Source organism: Macadamia integrifolia, chromosome 11 (assembly GCF_013358625.1).
Source record: "Macadamia integrifolia cultivar HAES 741 chromosome 11, SCU_Mint_v3, whole genome shotgun sequence".
In the NCBI taxonomy this organism is placed as follows: Eukaryota; Viridiplantae; Streptophyta; class Magnoliopsida; order Proteales; family Proteaceae; genus Macadamia; species Macadamia integrifolia.
Genome location: NC_056567.1, coordinates 17,448,480 through 17,475,048, shown reverse-complemented (window position 1 = coordinate 17,475,048; position 26,569 = coordinate 17,448,480). Strand labels below are relative to the sequence as shown.

General features: G+C 38.8%; 1 protein-coding gene across 1 annotated transcript; it reads left to right on the top strand.

Annotated features, from left to right (window-relative positions):
* The first annotated feature begins 1,400 nt into the window (after nucleotides 1-1,400).
* LOC122093144 (formin-like protein 3) lies at nucleotides 1,401-25,307 on the top strand. Its single transcript, XM_042663409.1, has 2 exons — nucleotides 1,401-1,883; nucleotides 24,957-25,307. The coding sequence occupies exons 1-2, from the start codon at nucleotides 1,527-1,529 to the stop codon at nucleotides 25,080-25,082; spliced, it is 483 nt and encodes a 160-aa protein (XP_042519343.1). The 5' UTR covers nucleotides 1,401-1,526; the 3' UTR covers nucleotides 25,083-25,307.
* Nucleotides 25,308-26,569: the final 1,262 nt, after the last annotated feature.

Sequence of the window (26,569 nt, the reverse complement as noted above, 5' to 3'; positions counted from 1 at the left end):
TTCGATGTGCGTTGGAAGGATTGACACACTAAAGGATCTGGGTGGGTCCATAGAAATATGCATGGCTTATGAAAAAATATGCAATACATAATGAGCCATAGTGATTTAATTAGATAAATGTGTAGTGTCTTCTCCTATTCAGTGATTTAGATTTACTCAATTGGCATATCATGTGACAAAAAAAGAAAGAACTGAATTTTCCTCCCTCATCTTCTCCGAAGGACATAAATAGAAAAACAAAGGGTACAAGAGGAAGAGGCCAGCAAGGAAGGGCTGGATTTGGGAAGAAAGCTCTTGGATTTTTTTTGGATGAATGCTCTTGGATTTTTCATTTCAGGAAGGAGGCTAGGAGCCATGGTATGGAATATAAAGCAAGAAACGATAACTACTCCTTGGTGGTTTGTCAATATGGGAAGGACAGCCTGGTCCACCTCTTGCCAATTTTGTTGTATTAAAAGCTTTGATTTTGTTAACAAAAAAAAAAAAAAAAAAAAAAAGCTTTGATTTTGGTGGGTTAGCTGTTCTAAGATACTAGCACATGCTATAACTGTAAAGGGTAAGAGAATACTACCTCTTGGCACTGGTGTAAACCATCATGCCCGACCAATAGAAAGGCATGTGCGAGCATCTTTAGTGCGATCATTATACACCATCTATGTCTAGGTGTAGGTACACACTAGAGGATAGCGTTATTTTTTCAGTTGCAAAATATTTATCTATCGTAAAGGTTGTGGTTAATTATAAAAACTTGATATCGTAAAGGTTGTGGTTAATTATAAAAACTTGATATCTTCAGAGAAATGATCAGTTTCTTGTACGATCACATGGTAGTACGTCTTTTTTGCTTCTAACTATAGCCGTCTTCATTGTTGTAATGGCAAAAAATGGGACAAATGTTGAATGCTGACTCATACAATCAGGTGATTGAACAAGCAATCGATCGAATCTCTACGCTCTATAACTCGTTTTTTTCTTGTAAAGATCAGTCATCCAATGGAAGAAAGCCATCAAAAGGATTTCCAGATTCTCCTTTTGATTAACATTTTAGACATTCCCAGATGGAAGTACTAGAAAGGACACCCACAGGCGGAAACAAACCCAAAGGTTTTGACACCCTCACCCTATACACATGCGGAGAGAGAGAGAGAGAGAGAGAGAGAGAGAGAGAGTTTTTCCAGGAAATTCTTAAAAATCACTGTAGTGTAAAAAGAGTAATGCCCTTAACTCATATTTATAACCCGTTAATTTCCTGATTTGCACGTGTCATCCTAAGGCACCTTCACCATATAGAGCGGTGTCATCTCCTAATCGCGACCCTCAATAGGTTAACCATTTCTCTCTCTCTCTCTCTCTCTCTCTCTCTCTCTCTTTCTCTCTGTTTGTGAGATTCTGCAAGTTTCTACCAAAAAAAAAAAAAAAAAATCTGCAAGTCTTTCTTTGTTTTCTCTAGTTAGAGAACGTTTATATTTTTTTTGCTCTGCTTTTCCATTTTTCTTTTCTATATTTCTCCAAGCAAGAACTATACAATGGAAGACGACGCCATTCTCTCCGGAAACATAGAAATGCCTGATCCTTTGTCTTGGATGCTACCTAGTCCTGAAACACCACCACCATCACCTTCCTTACCACCACTACCGCCACCGCCACCTTCCTCACCACCACCACCTTCCTCACCACCACCACCAGCATCACCACCTTCGTTATTACCACCACCACCACCACCACCACCACCCCACCAAGTGTCCCAGGGGACTCGTCGCAGACGTGCATCATCTAGAATGATGAGCAAGCAAGACGTAAAAATTTACGTGTACAGTTCAACTGAGTGGCGTGTCGATGAGAAGACTCGTGCACAGGGAAAATATAAGGGTAGAAGAGAAACCGTAAGATTGTTTAGTCTTCTTTGTTTTATTTTTTATTTTATCGGTAATATCAAATTTATTGCAGACGACACTGTTTAGTCTCCTTTATGATTCAATTCTTTTTTCCATTTAACTGTTTTATGTCTTAGAGTTACTTGATAGCATTAGTCTGCAATTTTTCTGCAATTTTTTCATGTTCGGGATCTGAAGAGTTTATACATATTTTGATCTATTGGAGTAATGATAGATAATTTATGAGGATAAATAAATAATTTGTTGATTGGTCTCATCACTTTTATATGTTAGAACTTTTATGTACGTACATTTTAAAAGAGGGTGTGTTTTGAGTTAATGTATATCCTAATGATCGAGTCTTGCACAAGTATAAAAGAGAAAAAAAAAAAAAAATCAATGTTTCTGTGGATCAAAGTAGTTCACTAATTAACCCTGATTTCTCAAGCCCTAATTGCATCGATTAACAACTGAAATTTAAAACTGAAATAAAGGCCAAACCCTAATCCATTTTAGGTCCTTAGCAACTAAATAATACTTAAGCTTGAAACAAGAAAACAAGGTAATAAGTCATAGAAAAAAAAAAAATGAAGAGTGTCACTGGGGTTTTTCAATGCTATGATTCCATCATGCATGGAGGCCTAAGGTTGGAGGCCAATGGTGGTGCGTTTGATGACAACCATTTCAGATGCGTTCATGGAGGCTGAGTTCCATCACTCCACAGGAGAAGATATGAGGAGAGATCTAGATCATTCTAGGGAGGATCAACAGGCTGTTGCATCCTAGATGTGAAAGATCTGAATCTTAATTAATAAGGTGAATGGAGTATTGCCCGTCCGATAATTGTCAGCTGATACGTGTCCTTGTTGTCATGGGTAGTTATTTTATTTAGTTTATTTTCTGCTTATATTTATTTTTAATGGAGTGTTTATGTAGTTATGATCACATGTGTGATCATGTATGGGAAGTTACAGTTGTGTGTGAAGTTGTTGTGAGTGATGTAAGGTGTTGGGTGGAGTTACGTAGGAGAGTTAATAGGAGAGAAGTGAGTGTCATTGCTGCTATGTCATAGGGATAAATATATTTGCAAATAATGAATAGAGGGAGGAATATTTTCTATTTTCTGCTCGTTGATGAGGGATGAAATTGTTTCCTAAATAGAGCCACAATCCAACAAAAACTTTTTTCTTTTTCACGATTTTTTGAATTCTTTTTCTTCTCAACTTCTACCTTATCAACATATGTAAGAGAGGCTTTGCCTCGTACATACTAGCTTGGTATCAAATCCAGGTAACAGAGCAGCATATGGAGAGGTTGGAAGGAGAGGTGAGTTCTCTTATTGAAGGACAACAAATTATGTTGAAGTTGGATGGACAACAAAAACTTCTCGCCAAGATTAGTGAGTTGTTTGCCGAGTTGAATTCATATCATCCTCGGCTGCGGTGGTGGCTGCGATCCAGAAGCATTATATTCTGTGGTTTTCTCTCCAAAAATGGAGCTTTGCTCTCCCTTTCTTAGAGTTTATTCCATGGAAAATTATCCATTGCTTCCGTGAGGCTAATGTAGTAGCTAATTATCTGGCGAAGAAGGCTTCAAAGTCGGGCATCTCAGAGACCTCGGTGTCTTTCTCGAGTCAGATTTTAGTTGATTTAAAGAATGATGCGATGGATAGGCACATATTTTGGTTCTACTAGGGTGATGTTTGCTCCCTCTGCTAATGGCCATGCCGAAGGTGGAGATTGCAAGTGGCTCTAGTGGTCTTGGGCTTGTCCATGTCTTTTATTTGTTTGATGTATCTTTTCTTTCTTGCAATTTTTTTTTTTTCACTAAAGATTCAGAAAAACTTTATTAATAGGAAGAAGAAAAAAATAAGCTAATACATCAGACTAGCCAAGAAATCTCCACCTTCGGCATTGCCATCAGCAGATAAGACTCGGCCTCAAACAAAAGAATCTAGTTCACAAACCCTGACAAGTTTAGATCTTGGAGATCTCTTTTTACTAATTTAAAAATCAGGGAAGGAGGTCTCTTTCTTTCTTCATAGTACATGCCATTTCTCTCTTCCTAGACGTTGTCTAAAATTAAAACAAACCCAGTCAGCCAAGGAACTTTAGCAGCCAAACCTCTGCGCTTCCTTTTCCACCAAATAGAAAGATCAAGAACAGTAGCAAGGCGCTTTTGGATTATGGCAACAAATTTCATTCTAGGCAAAGGCTGAAGAAAATGTACTAGAAGAAGTGCAACTCCACCTCACATTGTGGGAGCTTAATACTCTTAGCAGCTATGAAGATATTTTGCATGAATAATGATGAAACAGGAGGAAAACACCATTTGAAATTTGATATGACTTCAGCCACTTTAAGGTTAAAATCTACAAAATTGTTTTCCTTAGAGTTCAATTGCTCCTTAATAGACAGATCGCCAAGCCACTTTTCAGCCCAAAAATTTATTTTAGGCCCATTGCCAACAATCCATCTCTCCTTGCTTGAAATAAAGGCCCACATTCTTCAAAGACCAGGCCAAATAGAAGAAGACTTGTATAATTTCTTCGGAACTCCACCTATACCATTTATTTTAATAATATTATCATCTTCTAGCCAAAAAAGAGTTCATATCAACCGAATCAGGTTGAAAGTGAAATTGGGTACTTAAGAGCTTTCAAAGCCACTTTGCACATCCTACTAGTGCACACCAACACTTCACAACAATCTTACCTTCCTAAGTTAATCAAGTTAGATTTTCCCCATTATAGCAGAGAGCATGATACTACTAGCTGAACTTTTTGGTTGAACAGTTCTTCGAGTTCCATTAAACACCTATGGAGGAGCGAATTGCTTTTGCATATTTCCATCCCAAAGAGATTGCTCAATTGTGGTACCAATTAAGAAGTGAGGAGAAGTAGTGTCATGCACAACCTTTTATAATAATCTCCATGCATGTTTTCCTCCTACCCCATTCTAGGACTTTTTTTTGCTACCTCTCCAAGTTGTAATAGATGGGTTCTGCCAGGATTACAAAGCCAATTTTGAGAAAATATTATCAAAGGTAGGTCAACTTCAACAAATTGGTAGATCAACTGCTTTGTTAGTGGACTTTAAGATATTTTAAAGCTGATGATCTGGTCACACAACCAATGACTCTTGCTAACACTATTGAGTTAGCACGATTGTTTGAGACCAAGGACATGTCACATAGGCATGCTGACCTAGAAATTGAGCTTTCCAAGTGGGGTTACCTCCTTGCTTATTAAATTTTTGACGATCAGAAAAATGCAAGAGAGGAGGCCAAGAGCCTCTGTTAAAATTGTAATGAACGCTTCACACCCGGACAACGATGTAAGAACTAGTTCCTGATCGGAGGGTGTAATATAAGCGAAGAAGGAGAAACCCCTTGGGAGAACATGGAGACCATGTGGTTTCAATTTCCTAATATTGATCTTGAGGACATATGCTTAAGTTGTATTCCACATATGGATCCTTGTTGGTGTAGGTAGTTATTTTATGAATACAAGAAGCCCTCATATAATAGTGCTCCACCAAAAAAAAAAAATAGAGCGCATTGACAAGATAATAAGAAAAAACCCCTCATATGCAGTCTATTAACCCTAGCAAAAGTTAATCAACATCAAGGTGAGGTGGACGATTTAGGAGAGAAAAGCTCTGAGGTCGTGGTGGGCAGTGGTTCTGACCCCCTATGGTGATCGCCCACCAAATCGGGGCATATAGAGAAAGATTATGGACTTTTGGGCACCTGATCGTAGGGTGCATCCTCTCCCTGTCCCGGAGGATGACCCTGTTACTACTTCGATTGAGAGGGAGACTCAATCGGGGGTGGAGACTATCAATGGGGTTTTACTAGGCACCAGGGACAATGGAAGCGGTGCGAGGAAGACCTATTATGCCATAATGGCTAAGAGATCCCTGCCAAACATCGAGGAACTGCTAGATCCGGTTCATGTAGGGCCTCTCACCAAGGTAATTATCCCTCATGAAGCATACGAAGAGAAGTTGCATAGCTTCAACTTCACTCTGATCGATAGAGTGAATTTTCGCTTTGTTTCGATGGATGATGTGCAAAGCGCTTCTAAGGAAGCTTGGAACCTGAAAGGTAGAGTGAACTTGGCTCCCCTGGGGAAAGGTTTTATATTTTTCCGCTTCGAACTCGAAGGCGATATGTCTTCCATGTGGAAACGTGGGCCAGTTAGGGGGAAGGGTCAGATTATTCGCTTCTAGCAATGGCATCTAGAGTTTAGTATCCATGATGACCACATATAGACAAAGCTAGTGTGGATATGCTACCCTGAATTGCCAATGGAATATTGGCATAAGAGAATCCTTCTATCGATGGAAAAAGCCTCAAGACGTCCCGTGGAGATTGATTGCAGGACGATGAATGCCACTATGGGAAGCTATACGCATGTATTGGTAGAAGTTGAACTGAGTGGTTCTCATGTGGAGGAGACACAGGTGGAGAGAAGGCAGCTAGGGATGGATACTCTCTTTTGGTTCAAGCAACGAATCATGTATGAAGACGACATTGGAAGATGTTCTTTTATGGCAAAAAACTAGGTCACTCCGTTGATCAATGCAGTGAGAAAAAGAGCAACGAAAGAAACCTAGTTGAGACCATGGTTGAAGAGAACCGAAATGAGGTCAGCAATGGCCAAACAGGGGAAGGAAGAGCGCTGGCCGCAAATTCTGGTAACCCCAGCTATGGTGGGAGTCCTCAATTGGCAAGAAATAATTCATTTCCCTTTTTTAAGGAGACTTCCACAAATAAAGGTGAGTATCCAATCATGGGAGATTCCATTCCTATGTAGAACAGTCAAATGGTCTGCTCGCCCCAAGGTGATTTGGAGGTGATTCTTCCCTTATCTCATGCCCCTAATAAGAACGCCAAAGACCCAGTAATGGTGGACAATCCACTTAGTAGCAATTACAGGTACAGATCCGACCCATATGAGTCTGAATATTATCTGGTTTGGAGATATGGAGGTGGCAAAGAAAATTGTGGTGAAATGGGATGAAGTTTGCAAACCAAACAGGAGGGGGTTTGGGTATTCAAAGGCTAGGAGATGTGAATTTTGCTTGCTTATCAAATTTGGCTTGATAAATAAAGCATGAAGACACCTCCATGACTAAATTTTTCTGAGCTCGTTTCCTCAAAGCTGGTGGCTCCCTTAAGTCAGGTCATATATCCTCCTCTATTTGGACTGGTATCAAGACGGTATGGATGTTCGTGGCTTCTAATGAACAATGGATGGTAAACAATGGTCAGAAAATCTGTTTTTGGACAGGTGGTTGGCTGGGCCAAGCTTCCATTGAAGAGAGGTCTAACTTTGATTGGGGATTATTTGTGAATCTAAAGGCCAAAATTTCAGATTTTATTCAAAATTTTAGATGGAATTTCCCTTAATTGGACTTGGTTTTCGTGGCTGAATTTTTTAAGCAAGCAAAGTCCATCCATATTTCAGATATGGCAAATGTATGTCATTGGCATCCATCCATGGTGGGAATCTTTACAATGAATCAGATTGGGAGAATAATAGAAGAAGGTCACCTAAGGTGTGTTGGTCATCTTTCTTGTGGCAGTCCTCAATTCAACCTCATCAAGTTGTTTTTGGATGAAGGTTGATAAAGAATAAGTTAGCACTAAATGATAATGTGAAGAGGGGGGTCCCATTGTCTTCCAGATGTGAGTTATGTGGCTAGGCGAAGAAATCTAAAAGTTATGTCTTCTATGATTGTAGCTTTGCCCGCTCGGTGTGGAGGCAGGTTTGTGAATGTTTTGGGGTGTGGAGGCCTAGTTTTGCAGGAGATGATCATTTGATTTCATGGTGGAAACTCTAACCGAAATCAGTGACTTTGAAAAGAGTGTGGCAAAAGGTTTTTGTGTTGATTCCATATTTCATTTGGATGGAGAGAAATTCTAGGCACTATGAAGGAGTTAGCAACCCTGTGAAGGTATGCTTTGCAAGGGTAAAAAATTAGATACATTGTAAGACTTTGGCTCATACAGGAGTGACTGTATCAATTGAAGATCTGTTGTGTGCAAGAAGGTTGGATTTTTCAGGGGTGTAGTAGAGGCATAGAGAAATTATTAGGATTTTTTGGTGTGCTCCTCCGATAGGTTGGATGAAATTAAATACAAATGGTTGCCCTTTGGGAAATCCTGGGAAAGCAAGTGTGGGTGGTGTTTTTCGGAATGAGAAGGCAGAGGTGGTCTCAAACTTCAGGGAATATCTTGGAGTCTGAAAAAATTTTAAAGCTGAATTCCTGGCAATAATTTAAGGAATTGAGAATGCAAAAAGATTAGGGGTGCAGAGGTTAGGGATTGAATGTGACTCGGTTGCGCTGGTTTTTCTTTTGTTGAAAAAGAAAATACTATGGATTGTGCATCAAAGGTGGATAAATTGTATGTCTTATCTTGAAGGGGTAGAGTAGAAGATTAGTCACTATTATCGTGAAGCCAATTCAATTGTTGATTTCCTATCAAAGTCAGTTGCTTGATTTGAAGTTTCTTTCCCAGTGAGTTCCTGGCCAACCGTGGTCAAGTTGGACTTGGATATGGATGCCTTGGCTCGTCCAGTATATAGACTTCAGTTGCCTGGATTTATTTAATTTCTTTCTGGTGGAGAAGTATTGGTTTGATGTCTTGATCTGCTGATGGCAATGCTGAAGGTGGATTATGTTCATCCCCGCTCTCCTCTTTTTCTTGTGTTCTTGGGTGTTTCTTAGCCTTTGTTTACACTATTTATATTCTTTCTTTTTTAATACAATTGAATTTCTAGCAAAAAAATAAACACCCCCTAAAGCCAGAACTTACACAAAACCTTAAGCCAAATGATATCGGGGACGTGAAATGTTATATTTTGCCGATGTTTTAGCAAGAAAATCTTCAACTGAATTTGCCTTCTATAAAAATGAGTGATTTTTCAAAAAATTGAATTCAAGAAAGGAAGCAAAACATACCACCCCCTTGGAGACAAACCATAGCACCACCCCCTTGGAGAGGAAGAGCACCACAACGACTGAATCACATTCTACCCATAGATGCTGAACATCCATGATTTTTGCTTGCTCCAAGCCTTCTATCACTGCCAGAAATTCTAATTCAAAATTGGTCTTAACACCTATAGACACTCTGTAATTTCCCATAACCTCAAAGTTTCTATTGCGAAACACACTACCTTTACCTGCCCTCCCTGGATTACCAAGCGAACAGCCACCAATGTTCATGTTTATCCAATCCTCCTCTAGAGCACACCAAAATATTTCATACCATTCCCGAGGCCATCGATTTGAAATCTGAAACCCAACACTCCTAGCTCATATAAGGTCTGAAATAGATAAGTATTTCCCTGAAATACAATAAGATTGTGAACTTATCTCATTCCGAACCATTGCAAAGCATTGCTCAACTGTTCTATGAATCCCATCATGAAGTTCTGAATTCCTCTCCAGCCATACAAAGAAAGGAACTAAGATAAAACCCGACAGCCACACTCACTTGAAGGAAATGTTTTTCCCATTAGACTTCCACCAAGGCAACAAATGCTCTAGTCCATTAAGTCGACCAAACCCTCCCAAAACAGTCATAGAATTTCTTCCAAACAAAAGTGCAAATATGACAGTGGAAAAAAATATGAAGGAAAGACTTCTCAGCCAAACCACATAAAACACACTAGGAAACTAGAGAAATGCCTTTCCTTTTAACCATATCATTGGTTGGAATTTTCCCTTTCATCAATCTCCACCCAAAGATAGCCTGCCATGGCTGAATCTTGATCCTCCAAACTATAGAATGCCACCCAATAGAAGGGGATGAACGACGAATCACCTCCTAAGCTGAATTGTTCGAAAACATTCCCGGAGAAGACGGACACCAATGACAAACATCCTTCTCAGCCACAAAATTATTGATTTTTTGGCCAATTCAAAACAATCTGAGAGGAAAAGAGATTCAGCCCTTGGAAAATTGAATATCTGTTGACAATAATATCTGAAACCATAGAGGAAGCACCATTCCAATACTCATCATCCATCCCTAACAAAACCACTATGGGAGAATTTCCCGGCCATTTATCGTACCAGAAATTTATCTTCTTCCTATTTCACACCATCCATTGAATGTTATCTGATACAATATTCCAAACATTTTTCAAGCCCGACCAAATGGAAGACATTCTATAACCACCATTCAGAGAATCATTCTTATTAAACAATTGAGCTCAAAAAAGTTTTTCCATAACATAATCTTCATTCTTGATTTGCCACACTAGCTTACATAAACACGAAGCACTTCACATATTTCAACCTTCTAATCCCCAATCCATCCTCCTGCTTCGGTTTGCACACTTCTACTCATTTAACCACAATTTTCTTGCACACATTCATATCCCTGACTATGTGAAATTCAGAACCCATCATTCTACCATCTTCACAACTGATTCAGGCCACCATAATACTGAAAAGTTATGAACAGAGATGCTTGAAATACAGATTTTACCAACTCCACATGACCCGCCATAGATAAAAGCTTACTTTTCCACCCTGCCAGCCTACCTTTTATCTTATCAAACAATGGGAGCAAGTGGGATTTATTTTATTAACACGACCCTTAAAAATTTTCACTCCTAAACACTGTCGGGAGAGAGGCCACTTGAATTCCCAAGCATTCACTGATGACCTACTTCCTCTTACCAAAGAAATTCTTACTTTTATCCAAGTTGATTTTCTGACCCGAGAATCGTGATACTTAGAGAGGAAACTATGAAGATTTCTAACATAATGAGCCAATCCATTTATAAAAATGAAAATATCATCAGAAAATAAGAGATGAGATGGAATAGAAATATCTCTTGGTCTAGAAAGGGCTTTTAATTTTCCTTCATACACAAGGCACTTCAAACCTCTATAGAGCACCTCTTTAGCCAGAACAGAAAGAAGAGGAGATATTGGATTCCCTTGCCTCAGACCACGACTAGCCCCAAAATATCCAACAAGACCTCCATTAACTAGAATCAACATTTTGGAGAAACTAGGGAGTTGATGAATCCACTGCATCCACCTTGATGAGAACCCGAATTTATGAAGGGTTGAAAATAAGAAGTTCCATGAGAGAGAATCAGAAGCCTTATGAACATCCAACTTGATTCCCATCCCTCCTATTCTCACAATAGAGAACATCAAATCAGCCAATTCAGAGGCTCAATTGATATTCGCAGATATGATTTTCTCCTTCTGAAAAGCCTCCTACTCTTCCGACACCAACCTTGGGAGAAAGAGAGAGATCCTGGAAGCCAACACCTTAGATAAAACTTTACAAAAGAAGTTTGCCACACATATTGGGTGAAATATTTCCAAAGAGGAAGCCCTTGCAACTTTTGGGATCATAGTAATAAAATAATTATTCACCCCCTTAGGAGTCTAACCTTTCAAGAAAAAACACTTGACTGCTCTATAGAAATCCCATTCGATTATATCCCAACATCTCTTGAAAAAGCATCCTGGAAAACCGTCAGGGCCATGAGAATTATCTGGGTCTAGCATCCAAAGCAACCTCTTGATTTCCTCCACCATCGGAATAGCTTCCAAAATAGCATTATCCCTATCATTTAGCTCAGAAAGAATATACTCCAGCATATAACTATGATCAAAAATAGGAGAAGAACCATCAAACTCCTCATAGTAATTAGCAATATAAGAAGAAACTTCCTGCAGATCTGAAATCCAAGAACCAACCCTCTATTTATAGAGCTTATCTGATTTCTAGCACGTCTCATTTTAACTGAAAGATGGAAGAATTTAGAATTCCTATCCCCATTCTTCAACCATCTTATTTAGCTTTCTCCACCCAAAGTTTCTCCTGCAATTGGGAAGCTCTTAAAAGAGATGCTTTAGCATTTACCTTCTTATTGAAAGGTTAGTAGACATCCCCAACTCCTCAATTTGAGATTTTAACAATACCAGATCATCTCCTGCCTTACTCACCGCTTCATTTAAATTCGGGAACACCTCCCTTGCCTAGGACTACAGAATAGGCTTAAAAAATTTAAACTTCTAAGCCAACACAAAAATAGGATTACCCCTAACCTCCATACCCCAAGCCTTCTCCACAATAGAGCTAAACCTTTCATCCTCCATCCAGAAAGAATGAAACCGAAAGGGAATATCTTTTGTTTTGGAACCATATCCAAAAGAACCAAAATTGGGGAGTGATCAGAAGCTATAAGCAATAAATTCCTCTGTTAAATATAATAAAATAAATTAAGCCATTTTTCATTCTAAAATAGCCACATGACCCTGACGCCTATTATTTGTCTAGGTGAACTTCCTCCCTTGAGTAGGAGCAAAGATAAGCATACATCAATCTACCATAGCATGAAAATCAGATGCTGCCCTAAATTACATCTCCCTGGACTACGCTTCTCATGAGAAGCTAAGATGGCATTAAAATCTCCAATTAGAAACCAAGGATTCGACGCCGTAGCCAGAGACCACAACTCAGCCCAAATCTCCCTACGAATAGCTCTAAAGCTAATAGCATGAATAAAAGATACTCCCACCTTATAACCCGCCCAATCTACCATGAATGAAATTTGTTGCTCAGAGGAAGCAACTACCACCAGCCTTTTAATACCCCTCTTCCTTAAAATCCATAAATTCGGCACCTTGTCCTACCGCTCATTATGAATAAAATCTATCTCAAAGATAGGGATTCGGATCTTTGTCCCTCTTCTTCTATTGATGTGGCTTTGGTGTCGGCCCAGTTGTGATCCTGATTGGCTTAGTCATATTACCTCAAATTCTATAATTTTGAGTGCTAGTTCCACTTGTCTATTCTCTTCCAAGTCCACTTAGAATGAAAAAATTCAGTTGGCCCTCCATTTAACAGGATCGAAATTCTGGTTGAGCCAGAATTTGATGCAGCCACTCAACCCATTTGGAACTAAATATGAATCTTCTCACAATAGTAAATAAAAAAGTCCATTACAGAGAGTTGCAATCCTTCTCCCTCTAGTTGATAAGAGCATTGGATTTGCTAATTTTGATGCCAAACTAGTGTTAGAAGAGATTAGCTTTCTTTCTGAAATGACCCTTGTTCTTCAAGCAACAACTTTGGGAGCAACATAGAGAGTCTGAATGCCAAGATCAGTGATGCAAGATCTGAAAGATTTGCTTTATTTCAAACTATCCTTTGAGATGGGGATTCAGATCCTGGTCCCTCTTATTCTGTTGATATGGCTTAGGTGTCAGCCCAGTTGGGGAGCATTGGTACGCTTAGTCATAATTTCCTAAAATTCTATAATTTGTGGTGCTAATGCTACTTATATATTCTCTTCCAAGTCTACTTGGGACATTATCAGGACCCATCACCCCTTGGTGGCTTTCTCATCTTGTGTTTGGTTCCAGAGCTACCTTCCTTATTAGTCATGGTGTGGAGATGTTTTCGTGATTGTCTACCTTTTGAAGATCAATTAGTAAAGAGGAATATCATGGTCACTCCCTTTCGCTATTTTTGCTAGGTTGGTGTTGAGAGCAGGGATCACCTATTCTTTGAATGCTCTTTCACCATACATATTTAGGGGGGATATTTTAGGTTGTGTTTGTTGGGTAATTGTATTACAATTTCTTACAAAATATAAATTGAAATATAAAGCTTTTGCAGTAGAAACTATGATGTTGTAGTGTTGATCCTTAGCTAAAATGAGAAGAGAAAAAACTTGAAATAGATGTTGAATCACCACCACAGCAACTGAAGAAGCTACGAACAGAATTGAGGTTGAGTCACACTTGTAGTGCTACCTTTAAGGTAATTGATGCCCTCTACTGCCAAGAGTTGTTCTGCACCTCTACCTGTAAGATAAAACAACCTTCTACTAGAAGATGAGGCAGGTCTTCTAGTCCCTTCTTTGGAGCAAAGAGCTACAGCACAACAAACCCCCCTCTAACCTTATATAAGACTTAGAGAAAAAAAAAAAAGAGACTTGTATGGTCACAAGTCGAAATTGATGAAATGTCAATGTGTGAATGTGTGTCTCTGCAAGGTATTTGGTTGGGTTTATATAGACCTAAAACCAACTCTTGCACCCTCTTGGAATCTCCAAGAGTAACCTCCAACTAATGGCAAATTAATTGGAAAATAATGTTATATGAATATGAATATTCAATTCTCTTTGCCGACCTCTCGACTCTTGGTAATGGCCATGAATGGAATTTAGGGCTCTCATAGGGTGTTATTAACCATTTTCTAGCCCACCTCTCTACTCATGCTAGTGACCATAAATGGACTTTAGGGCACCCATATAATGACGTTGACCATTTACCTCCATTTGGTAATAACCTGTGGCATGAATCAAGAATTAATTTCATAAATGAAATTAATCCCAATCAATTCTCTTTGCCCACCTCTCCACTCATGGTAATGGCCTTGAATGGACTTTAAGGGTTCCCACAGGGTGCTGTTGACCCTATTCCACTACCTTGACCCCAAGGGTCCCACACCATAACAAGTCAATCAAAACACATAAAAGAAAGACTTTATTTTGAAACTTAAATATAATAAAATTGATATAAAATCTAGCAATCCCCCACAAGTTTCAAACGACACGGACACATGTGTTGTGACTCTATTAGACACTATAGGATACATCGTCGTAGGTGTCTTTCGGATTTGAACTTACGCTAGGTCTAATGAGCTGTGCTACAGAGCACGGGTAGAGTTAGACTCCTTGAACCTTTCCTAATTGGTGTAGCTGACCGACCCATCAACCACATCCCATAAGTCAACTTTTTGAGCTACCCAACATATAGTCACTTTGGACTTTTGAACCAGCCATGTCCCTTATCTTGGACTCATGAATGTTTAGAGAACTTGCCTACAAGTTCTCATCGGCCGCTGCCACACACCCTACATTCACTTAGGTTAGTCCTTGATGTGCACCACACTTAACACACCCTCATATTTCCTAGGATTGGTCTAATTAAGAGCTTTACCACTCAACCTTTCTCCTTATAGTGGTATTACTATCACCATCTACATCTTGGAATGAATACTTATATAAGCAGTAGTACTGAACTGGTCATCCCATGACTTCGTTTGTACCCCTTGAACCTAATTCAGGCATTAAGCTTCTTCACATAGGTAGGATGTCCATCACATGACCTAAGGAATAGGCATCAACCCCATTCCTATAGATTCACTACACAAGTTGTTGATAGAGATAGGCTTTGTGAACATGTCATCTTGGTTACTTTCTGACTTCACATAATCGATAGCTATCATTCCTTCATCTATGTACTATCTCACAAGATTATGCCTTAGGCGTATGTGCCTCATTTTACCATTGTATATCTGTTTCTTGGCTAGATGTATAGCCGCTTGATTATCACAATGTAGTGATATCGATGGCGTCGGTTTTTACCACAATGGAATATCCTCCATTAAGTTTCTAAGCCACTCGGCTTCTGTTCCCTCTGTCACACCCCGCCTCCTCTAGGAAAAGGTATGCGGCACTGGATACCCATATCCATTCAGCCTAATCCTCCAGGATCATAGATACAGTACCCCAATCCGTAAATGCCCTAAAATCACAACTAAAATCAGAGTACAAGTATAAGATTTGTAAACTTTACTACTGGTGGTTCACTAAATGATAATTACCATATACCAAAATTCATTTGAATTCCGATCCTAGGTATTACAAGATTATAAATAATATATAAGGATAAATAACTGATAATACGAAAGCGATGTCCATCAGCACGGTGTCTCGCGGACACAAGCCTTATCGTTGCCACCGAAGTCCTAAGCCTGCCTCTACACTGGTTCCACCATCTAAAAAGGTTGCAACAAATGGGGTGAGCTTTCACGAAGCCCAGTGAGGGGTACACACACACCCATGCATCCACAATAATCAATAAAATAGAAACAAGTATAAATGCTCAACCACAACAATATTAATGCAATTAGATGAATGCAATTAGATGAATGAAATGACATGATCCAGTTTTAGCAAACAATTCTAAGCAACAATTTCTAAGTCCAAAGGGCTATAAGTGATACTACAACATAGGTGTTATCTCCAGTCATGAATGTACGTTATCAATCCCTAGGGAACAAGCTAGTTGTGAGTCAGGAGCGTGTCGGTTCCAAAACCACATCGTTACCCGACAAACCCCTATTAATAACCCGCATAATACCACTACATCGAATCCAACATCGCATGTAAGGTATACCTATCACCGAATCAAACATTGTATTTGGGTCTGTCATGATGCTGGCATCTTCGCACCTCAGTCATCGAAAATCGTCCCCAATCATAGACCATCGGATGAGAGGATTAGCCAATACGTAAACCTCTATTGGCAAGGGTTATAGCACCAGGGTGGTTATCCTAGCCCAGTGCATTCTAATATGCCACAACACAATTCATTCACACTCACACACTCACACACACCCTGAGCATGCAATGCTATCAGCACCAACTATTGGCCACCCTGCACCTTAGTCACACACACACACACTCACCCTGAGCATGCAGTGCCACCGGCACCAACCATTGGCCACCCTACACCCCAGTCACACACACACACATATGCATCCTGAGTATGTAGTGCCACCGGCACCAACCATTGACCACCTTGCACCCCAGTCACACACACACACACACACACACCCTGAGCATGCAGTGCCGTCGGCACCAACCATTGGCCACCCTACACCCTAGTCACACATACACACATGCGCACAACCATAATCCACATTCTCATGCCACATCAACACTTTCTATAGGGAATAAGATAATAATATGTAAAATGACATGATTCACCCACATATGCGATATGATGCAAGCATTCCATAAAAACATACAAAATCCCCTCACCTCAAGTTCTAGATGGCGGTAGATAGTTGATGGTTTCGTGTTGCATGCTCCCGTCACTTCTCGGTTCCATTCCTTAACACATAGTGTTTTTAGGTTATTTTGTTATCTATAGGAGAGGGACACTAGGACCCATGCCCCAATAAAAGGATTAAAAATTAACTTTAAAATGGTTCACCGGTGGATGCTTACTAGTGGATGATCAGCTGCCGATGAGTTCATCGGTGAACAAATTCGAAAGGGATGAAAATCCTATAATATTTTCACCGGTGGATGATTACTGCCTTCACCGATTGGCCAGTGACCATCAGCCAATGAAGTTAAAATCAAAATTTCCTTGCCCAAATCAGCCCTATAGGCCCTATGGCCCCTGTGTATGGTGGTGGGAGTGCATGTTGTTTAGTGGGGTGTCATTTCCCAACTCTATTCTTTCTCTCTTCTCTTTTACATAGTTTATAGCTTAGGTTTTTGTGATTTTTAGAGTGGGTTTGTATGTGGGGCACTCACACACACCACACCTAGCTTAGGTTTAGTGTAATTGGTGGGTTAATTTACATAGAGTCATAACATAGACTCAAATCCCCATTTTCCAAGTCTAGGTTAACCTAAATTGAGGAATATTGGTTGGGGGTTTCATGTAGTAACCAACAATTGCTTGTGTGATCACTCAAATCCATTATTCATGTGTTTAATTTCATTTTCCCCAACCTAATTTTGGATTTGGGATAACCAGTTGTAGAGGACTTGGAAAATTCCCAAATCCTAGGGTTTTGGGTTGCCAAATTTGGGGCTTTTCATGTAAGATGCCTTCACACTCAATGGTGAATGATTAACTTGCTTGATTAGGTCCCTCACACCAAAATCCCCCATTTAATTTGTAGATTGAGTATGTGGGTAGAGGGATTTTGATTAGGATTTTTTCCCCAACCTAGCCTAGGTCAGGAATGGGGTATGAGAAAGAGAAAGAGAATTATCTAAATGGTAGACAGAGTAACTTACCTTCAATGGTAGGCGCTCCCTTCGCTTCCCTCTTTTTCCTCCTCCCTTGCCCTTCCTTCTTGTCCTCGTTCTTCTTCTTTGTCCCTTTCCTTCTTTCTATTTTGGTAGGAGAAGAAATGAATGGTAAGAGTCCTATTTATAACCACTTAAGTCTCACTAAGGGTTGTTTGGGGAATTAATGGGTTTTTATCCAATACTGAGTTATTCCGCTATTTGGCACTAACAGGCCCACCTTAGGGTGTCCGGATACATTAATTTATTCCCCAATAGGTTGTCCCAACTATTGGGGGTGGTTTGATGTGCACAGGTCCCATGACAAATTAACTTGTTTTCGGCCAATATAGGGTGTTCACCGGTGAATGCTCCATCAACCCGTGATCATCAGCTGGTGAAGGCTGAACTAGTCACCCTTGTGAGGAAATGGTTCCTTAAGTTCAGTGGGGCCTTCTCAAGGTGTTTTTGGTGTGTGGGCTCCACCTCTTGGTACATTTCTCTAAAAAGGTTCAGGGAAATTCTCTTCAATAGTAGAGTACATACTTTTACTCCTTCAATGGTTTGTAGTCATTCCATGTAATAAGCCGGGCAAATCCATAAGTTACTAGAGGTTATCACCTGGTTGCATCACCCATGTACAAAAGTTGAAATTAGCCCGGGTTTTTGGGCATGGGTATAACACCCTCCTTTTCTGAGACTATGCACCTAGCTTCCATGGTAGATCCCATCCCACAAGATTGCTTTGTGGACTTTCATGAGATGGCACCGCCTGCTAATGTAAATACATACCCACTAGTAGCTAAGGACTCGTTTGTATCCAAGATACAATTTGCATCATAATACCCTTCCAACACCGTTGGTTTACCACTATAGTACAAAGTATAGTTTATAGTACCTTTTAAGTACCTCAGAAACCTATCAATCATTCTCCAATGCTCCTTACTTGGATTGTGAGTATGTTGACTCAACTTTCCTATAGCAAGGGTAATATTAGGACGTATATAATTCATTAGATATGTGACTGAACCAATAATTTGAGCATACATTTTTTTATTCACCGATTCACCCAAGTTTCTTTTCAAATGACATCCCACATCAAAAGGTATTTTAACCGCTGAAACTTCATGGTATCTATACTTTTTAAGTATATTTTCTACATAATGGGCTTGGGATAGTGAAATGGTATTCTCTTGTTTGATGATCTTGATCCCAAAGATCATATCAACCTCTGCTAAGTCCTTTGTGTCAAAATTAGACATCAAAAGTTTCTTAGCTTGATTCACTATGTTCAAGTTTGTTCCCATTATTAGCATATCATCTACATATAGTAGTATGAATACGCCCCTTACCACCATGAAACCTGCTATATAAGCACCTTTCAGCATCGTTCACATCAAAACCATTTGAAATTAGAACTTTGTCTAATTTTTCATGTCATTACTTTGGCGCCTGCTTCAATCCATATAAAGATTTTCGAAGCTTATAAACTTTTTGCTCTTGTCCATTTCCAACATAACCTTTTGGTTGCTTTATGTAAATTTCCTCCTCCATAACATGGTACCCATCCTCTTGTCTGTTGGCTTTATTCAAACCCCCCATCAATTGGATCAAATTAAATTTTGATGCAAGCTCTCTGGGAAATCCTAGGCATGCTAAAGCAGGAGGAATTTTTTTTGATCACTTTGGTAAAGTTCTATGCTCAAATAAAATATACATGGGAGTGACAGGGGTATTTGAGCCTAAAGTAGAGGGGCTGATGGAGGGTGTGATAAGGGCCAAGGACATGGACATTCAACTTTTATCGATTGAATCAGACTTGAGTGTTGTTGTGTCTTTGATCCAGTAATGGAGGATTCCACGGTTTGCTTTGCAAAGGTGGATATACCTCCAGACTTACATGAGAAGAATTTCTTGGAAAATTACTCATAATTATAGAGAGGGGAACTTAGTGGCAGACTTCTTGGTAAGAGATGCGGCAAAGAGCGGAACTTCAGGAGTTGATGTGAATTTTCCACCCCACATAGGGGACGTTCTATCTAGAGATGCCGAGGGCAGACCAAACTATAGATTCCCTTAGAGCTTTTCCTTTTCTCCTGCTGATGGCAATGCCGAAGGTGGGAGAATAGGGAGGCTGGTGATTCTTCTTTTGCTTGGTTGTTGGGTTGTAATTGTTTTTTTTCTTCCTTTTATGATTTTATGAAATAATTTTTTAGCGCAAAAAAACAGGTTATATATTGACGCCATTGCTAACATAACTCTTACTATGACAATTCTAGAGACTGGGGGAAATTTATCAAAGTAATCAATATTAGGCTTTTGCCTAAACCCCTTGACTACAAGTCTAGCCTTGAAACGATCAAGTGACCCATCACTTTTTAGTTTCTTTCGAAATATCTACTTGGTTTTCAAAGTTTTAGAACTAATTGGTAAATTTACCAATTCCTAAGTATTATTCTCCAAGATTGAATCTTGTTCACTCTTGATTGCATCCTTCCAAAAGATGGCATCCGATGATGTAATAGCCTCTTTGTATGTAAGAGGATCCTTGTCTACTAATAGACAAGCCACTCATCATTCAAATATTTCGGTCTTTTAAGTCACTTGCTCGTCCTTAGTTGACTTCCATCACCATTACCCAATTCTTGATTGGTAATCCTTTCATTTAACTCCATTTCCCCATAAGTCAATTGACTATCCTTACTTGTAAGTAAATTGGACTTAAAAGGAAATATGTTTTCAAAGAACTCAACATCCCTTGATTCTATGATGCTATTTGTTTCAATAACATCATCCATGGCTTTAATCACCATGAACCGGTATGCAGTACTATTTGTAGCATACCCCAAAAATACATAATCACATGTTTTTGGTCTCAATTCTCTTTTTTTGGTATTCGGTAATAATACCTTAGCCAAACAGCTCCAAATCCGTAAGTGTGTTTAGACTTGGTTTTCTTCCAAACCATTTATCAAATGGGATTATACCAGTCTTATTATATGGGATTCTATTTGATAGATAACATGATGTTAGCATGGCTTCTCCCCACATAGCGAGTGGTACACTTGAACTCAATAACATAGAGTTCATCATCGCTTTAAGAGATCTATTTTTCCTTTCAGCAACCCCATTAGATTCCAGCTAGTAAGGAGTGGCTGTTTTATGGATAATTCCATTTTTCTCACAAAACTTTTCAAGGTTAAAATAATCAGTCCCTTTATTAGTTATAAGTCATTTAATCTTCATATCAAGTTGATTTTCAACTTCCGTTTTATAAGATATAAATGCCTTTCTGGCCTCATCATTTGATTTAAGTAAATAAATCATGGTATACCTGGAGTGGTCATCTACGAAGGTTATGACATAGTTGTTTCCTCCCCTAAACTCATATGACTTATAGTCACTCAAGTCACTCTGGATCAATTCCAAGAGATCACTCTTTCTATCCACAGTTTTATGAGGCTTTTTGGTTAACTTTGCCTCTACACAAGTTGTACACTTGTTCACAGGGGGTTCCATCTTATTGGTGATCATGTCTAACTTGTATAATTTAGTGATATACTTCACGCTACTATGACCCAACCTTCAATGTCACAAATCAAAATAATTAGTAGGGACAACAATGTAAGCAGAAGAAGTATTAGCTTTCTCAATTACAACATTTTCAACACTTAGTACAAATAACCCCTCACTAAGGTATCCCTTCCCCATAAATACATTATTCCTAGTGATAACTGCCTTATCACTCTCAAAAGATAATTTCATACCTACTTTATTAAGCAAAGGAACTGAAATCAAATTGCGCCTGATGTCTGGCATACGGAGGACATTGGTGAGAACCATAGTCTTTCCTAAAGTGAGCTTCAACATTACTTTTCCTTTCCCTATAATAGGGGCACTTTGGAAATTTTTCATGAATACCTTTTTGTCTCCTATACTTATGGAATAAGAGGAGAACATCTTCAAATCACCACAAATGTGTCTTGTAGCACTGGTGTCCAATACCCAATCTTTTGATTTTTCAACTAAATTTACTTCTATGACCATAGCTACAAAGACGTTGTCTTCAACTAGGTTTACCTTTTCAAATTTTTTCTTCTTGAATCGGTAATCTTTCTTCAAGTGCCCTGGCTTACCGCACACATAACAAGTGAGTTTCTTCTTCTTAAAAGAAGGCTCATCAAAGTTTTGATGGTACTTCCTTTTCTTGTTTTGTTTGTTGGTTTCTACCAGGTTCGCTTTTAAGCGTTTCTCCCTAGGGTCTTTTTCACCCTTATCCTTGTTTCGATGCTTTTCCTCAATTTCGATCCTTACAACCAACTGGTCCAAGGTCAACTCCATCTTCTTGTGTTTCATTGACAGCTTGAAAGCATCCTAATAAGATGGAAGCTTTTCAATCAAGGCATCGGTCACAAATTCTTCTGATAGAACCATTTTTTCCTTTGCTAGCTTTCCAACCAAGATTTGAAATTGATCAATTTGGTTCAAAATGGTGTCACTATCTTTCATGGTAAAATTTAGAAAGTTTGCCACTAAGTACTTCTTTGAGCCATCATCCTCAAGAGAGTACTTATTTATCAAAGTATTCCAAATCGAATATGCATACTCCAATAAACTATACACATGGTATAAGTCATTGGATAATGCATTTAAGATCTGATTTTTGCATTGGTAATCCGCTTGAATCCAAGCCACCCTTTTGCCCTCCTTTATAGGATCATTGCTTTTTTCCGGTATGGGTTCAGTGAAGGCAAATACCATCCCAATTTGGGCTAATGCAAACAACATCATTTGACTCCATCGTTTGAAGTTTTGACCTCCAAACTGCTCAATTTTTTTCAAATTCAGTGACAATACTCATCTTACCCAAATCCGGGATAAGATCAGTTACTGATGGGATAACATTGGTGAGAATTGAATCAATGGTAGGTAAATGAGGAATCCCCTTACCATTGTGGCTAACATGAATCCCGTCTCCTTGGTTGTTGATTGTTCCTTCAACATTGATGTTTGAAGGATCACCTACGTTGATAGTTCCATCAACGACATCGTTGTTCAAAGCATCACCTATGATAGTGATTAAAGGACCATCATTGTTGTTGGAGTCATCACCTATGTTGAGGCTTGCATCTCCAAGATCAGCCATGGGATCTTATAACGATCAATCACCTTAAAATTGTTGGGTAATTGTATTACAATTTCTTACAAAATATAAATTGTAATACAAAGTTTTTGCAGTAGAAACTATGATGTTGTAGTGTTGATCCTTACCTGAAATGAGATGAGGAAAAACTTGAAATAGATGTTGAATCATCACCACAACAACTAAAGAAGCTTCGAACAAAATTGAGGTTGAGTCACACTTGTAGTGTTGCCTTTAAGATAATTGATGCCCTCTACTGCCAAGAGTTGTTATGCACCTCTACCTCTAAGATAAAACAACCTTCCACGAGAAGATAAGGTAGTTCTTCTAGTCTCTTCTTAGGAGCAAAAAACTATAGCACACAACCCCATTTAACCTTACACAAGACTTAGAGAAAATGGGAAAAAAAAAAAGAAAATAAGAGAGACTTGTATGGTCACAACAAGTAGAAATTGATGGAATGTCAATATGTGAATGTGTGTCTTTGCAAGGTATTTGGTTGGGTGTATATAGACCTAAAACCAGCTCTTGCACCCTCTTGGAATCCCCACGAGTAACCTCCAACTAATGGCAAGTTAATTGGAGAATAATGTCATATGGACATGAATTAGGGATTAATTCAATATATTGAATTAATCCCAATCAATTCTCTTTGCCCACCTCTCTACTCTTGGTAATGGCCATCAATGGAATTTACGACTCTCATAGGGTGTTATCAATCATTTTCTAGCCCACCTCTCCACTCATGATAGTGACCATGAATGGACTTCAGGGCACCCATATAATGACATTGACCATTTACTTCCATTTGGCAATAACCTATGGCATGAATTAAGAATTAATTTTATAAATGAAATTAATCCCAATCAATTCTCTTTGCCCACCTCTCCACTCTTGGTAATGAACATGAATGGACTTTAAGGTTCCCATAGGGTCTTATTGACCCTTTTCCACTACCTTGACCCCAAGGGTCCCACACCATAACACGACAATCAAAACACATAAAAGAAAGACTTTATTTTGAAACTTAAATATAATAAAATAGATATAAAATCTAACAGTTCCTTATCGAGAATCGATGGAAAAGTTATCTCGGAGGTTTTGTGGATCAGTAAAACCTTTGAGGGTAATACCATAGTTGTATTGCCAAGTTGGTGTTCTATTGCACCACTAATCATATTTGCAAAGAGGAATTTCTGAATTTTTTGGAATAAAATTCAAACATAGACAGCCATTGTTAGAGATATCCTATCAGCAGTTGAGGATCGATGTTTAGGTTTGAGTACTAAGGGGAAGATCGATGTTGAGGTTTGAGTAATAAGGGGAAAAAATCCCCGTGGAACACATTTCTCATGGAGAATGGGTTGTCTTGGTGATGCTTTTTTGCGTATGCATGGTTCCCTCATCTGTAATTAATCATTCTTGATTGTCCTCAGATTTTTTCTGGTTGTGGAAGCTTAGTTTTGCTTGGGGGTTGGTGCTTTTTCCCTTCTTTTTGCTTGTCCTAGAGCTGGTATATGGGTTGTTACCCGTTTGTCTGTAGTTATATTTCTTTCTTTCTAATAAATTGTTTATCTATCACAAAAAAAAAAAAAAAAAAAAAAAAATTCATTCGATATAGAAACTAAAAATCTTTCTCTATTCTTACTGTGGTCTACTATGGGGTTGTCATGCTTATATAAAAATGCTTTCTCCTTTCAATTTTGACGAAATCATGATCTTGTAAGAGAATTCATGGAATCAATATTGTGGACGTTTATGGTACTAAATACAATATTGCTTCACTACTTCTATTCTGATCTTGTTCTTTACAGTTCAATTTATTCTTCGACTTTTAATTTGTATCACCATAACTTCAGGAGTCTAGGTCTCGAATAGCAATGTTATTAAAATAATACAAGGAAAAGAATGTTTGATTAGTATTGGAAGGAAATTTCCTTATCTTTATCAAAGAAAACTAAATTTTGTTAGAATTAATAATTTAAACCTTTCAACATAGTAAGACTTTCTCCTTTTCATATTTTGCATGGAATTGTTTTGCTAAACCTGTTATTTTATTATGCAGTTCTACTACAACTACACAATTCAGAAACAGTTCCGTTCCCTGGAAGAAGTTGCTGAATATATTGAAACAGGGTCAATTCCAAATTGTCAGACGAAAAAAGTGAGGCAGGCCCGGCCAGCTTCATGAAGAAGAAGTGTCTTTCTATTTATTAGAACTATTAATTAAGCTTATGTTTTTTCGTTCTATTTCCTCTATGTGGCAATCTAAGCCCTAGGATTAGAGGGAATGGTTGAGATCATCTTGATGCTTTCAAGGATTGTAAGGCTATAAAAATGGTGTGAATTCTCATTGTAAAAAATTAAATTTGATGAGTGAAATTGAGTTGCTCTATAGAGTACTTATGAGAACCAAGTTGAGTTCTTTCTCAGAAAAGCCTAGAAGAGTTTTTCATCAACCAAGCTGAGTTAATGTTTTTCAATGAAATCCTAGATGAGTTTGCAAACACCATTGGCATTGCAAAGATATCCTAGAAGAGTTGAGTTATAGCTCTTATATATCAATTTCTTTTATTTGCCAGAATCTTGTTTTGTTCGTGTATCAACTTGACAAGGTTTTCGAGCCTTACAACGTTTTTCTTAGAAGACCTTGGCCAGCATAGTTGTATGTCTGAGACTCCTTATTAAATTCTACATTCCGATTGAGCTTTCTTTGAGATTGTAGGGGCTGTTTATGCCAAAACTGTTTTATTCTTTGATGATGAAAATTTACCGACGGAAGGTGCAAGTCACACCAAGACTTTACACATCACCGTCGACTGTAATGGGATTAGGGTCCCACATGCCTTGATAGAATGTGTGCCCCCTCAAGACACTGAAACACTTGGGGCTATGTGTTGCCAATGTCAAACCTTTCATACAAGGTGTAAGGGCATATGACAATACAAAAAGAGACATTCTTGGTCTCTTAGCCATTATTATAGAAGGGGGACCTTCCAAATTCCACGTGGAATTCCAAGTCATTCACATTTCGTCTACAAATATGCTATTTGGGAGACCATGGCTTCATGCTAGCTATTGGCATTGTGCCCTCTTCTCTACACCAAAATATCAAATTTATGGAATAGGAAGATAGTCACCATCATGGTGTAAGAACAATGGGAATAACCGGCCAAAGAGGAAGTGGCATACATGCTTGTTCTTTATTTCATCTTTTGGAGAGAGAGGGAGAGATGATCAAAACAAAGAGTTGCCATCTAGATTAGGGCATAGGACCCATGCAAAACAAATAATGACTAGCTATGACCACACACAATGGAGAACTAGTTGTAAGGGTAGCGGCTGGGATTGGATCTGGGCCTTCTCTTTTGGGCACATCCGCGACCCCGCTCAGTTGCATCCCCGCTCAAAGACACGTGAGGGACTGTTTTGTAGAGTCTCATTCCCTTAGGGTTTGTTGAAAGAATATTAATGGTGATGGAACATATTAGGGTTTGGGAAATATGATGTTTGGAGTCACCACCTAAGGTTAGGCTTAGGACCCAATTGGTGATCCCGATCCATAGGAAAAGGGCTTGAAAGTTGGTTTGGTAAAAAAATGAAGGTAAGTGTTAGGTTGTGAAGTTGGGAAGGTGTTAGGCACTCACTCTAGCTGGTCGAACCAGTCTTCCTTTTTTT

Excerpts from the sequence above, each read along its gene's own strand:
- LOC122093144 (XM_042663409.1), top strand. The coding sequence starts at position 1,527 with ATGGAAGACGACGCCATTCTCTCCGGAAACATAGAAATGCCTGATCCT. Across the intron at positions 1,884-24,956 it reads ATAAGGGTAGAAGAGAAACC|TTCTACTACAACTACACAAT; the intron begins GTAAGATTGTTT and ends TTTATTATGCAG.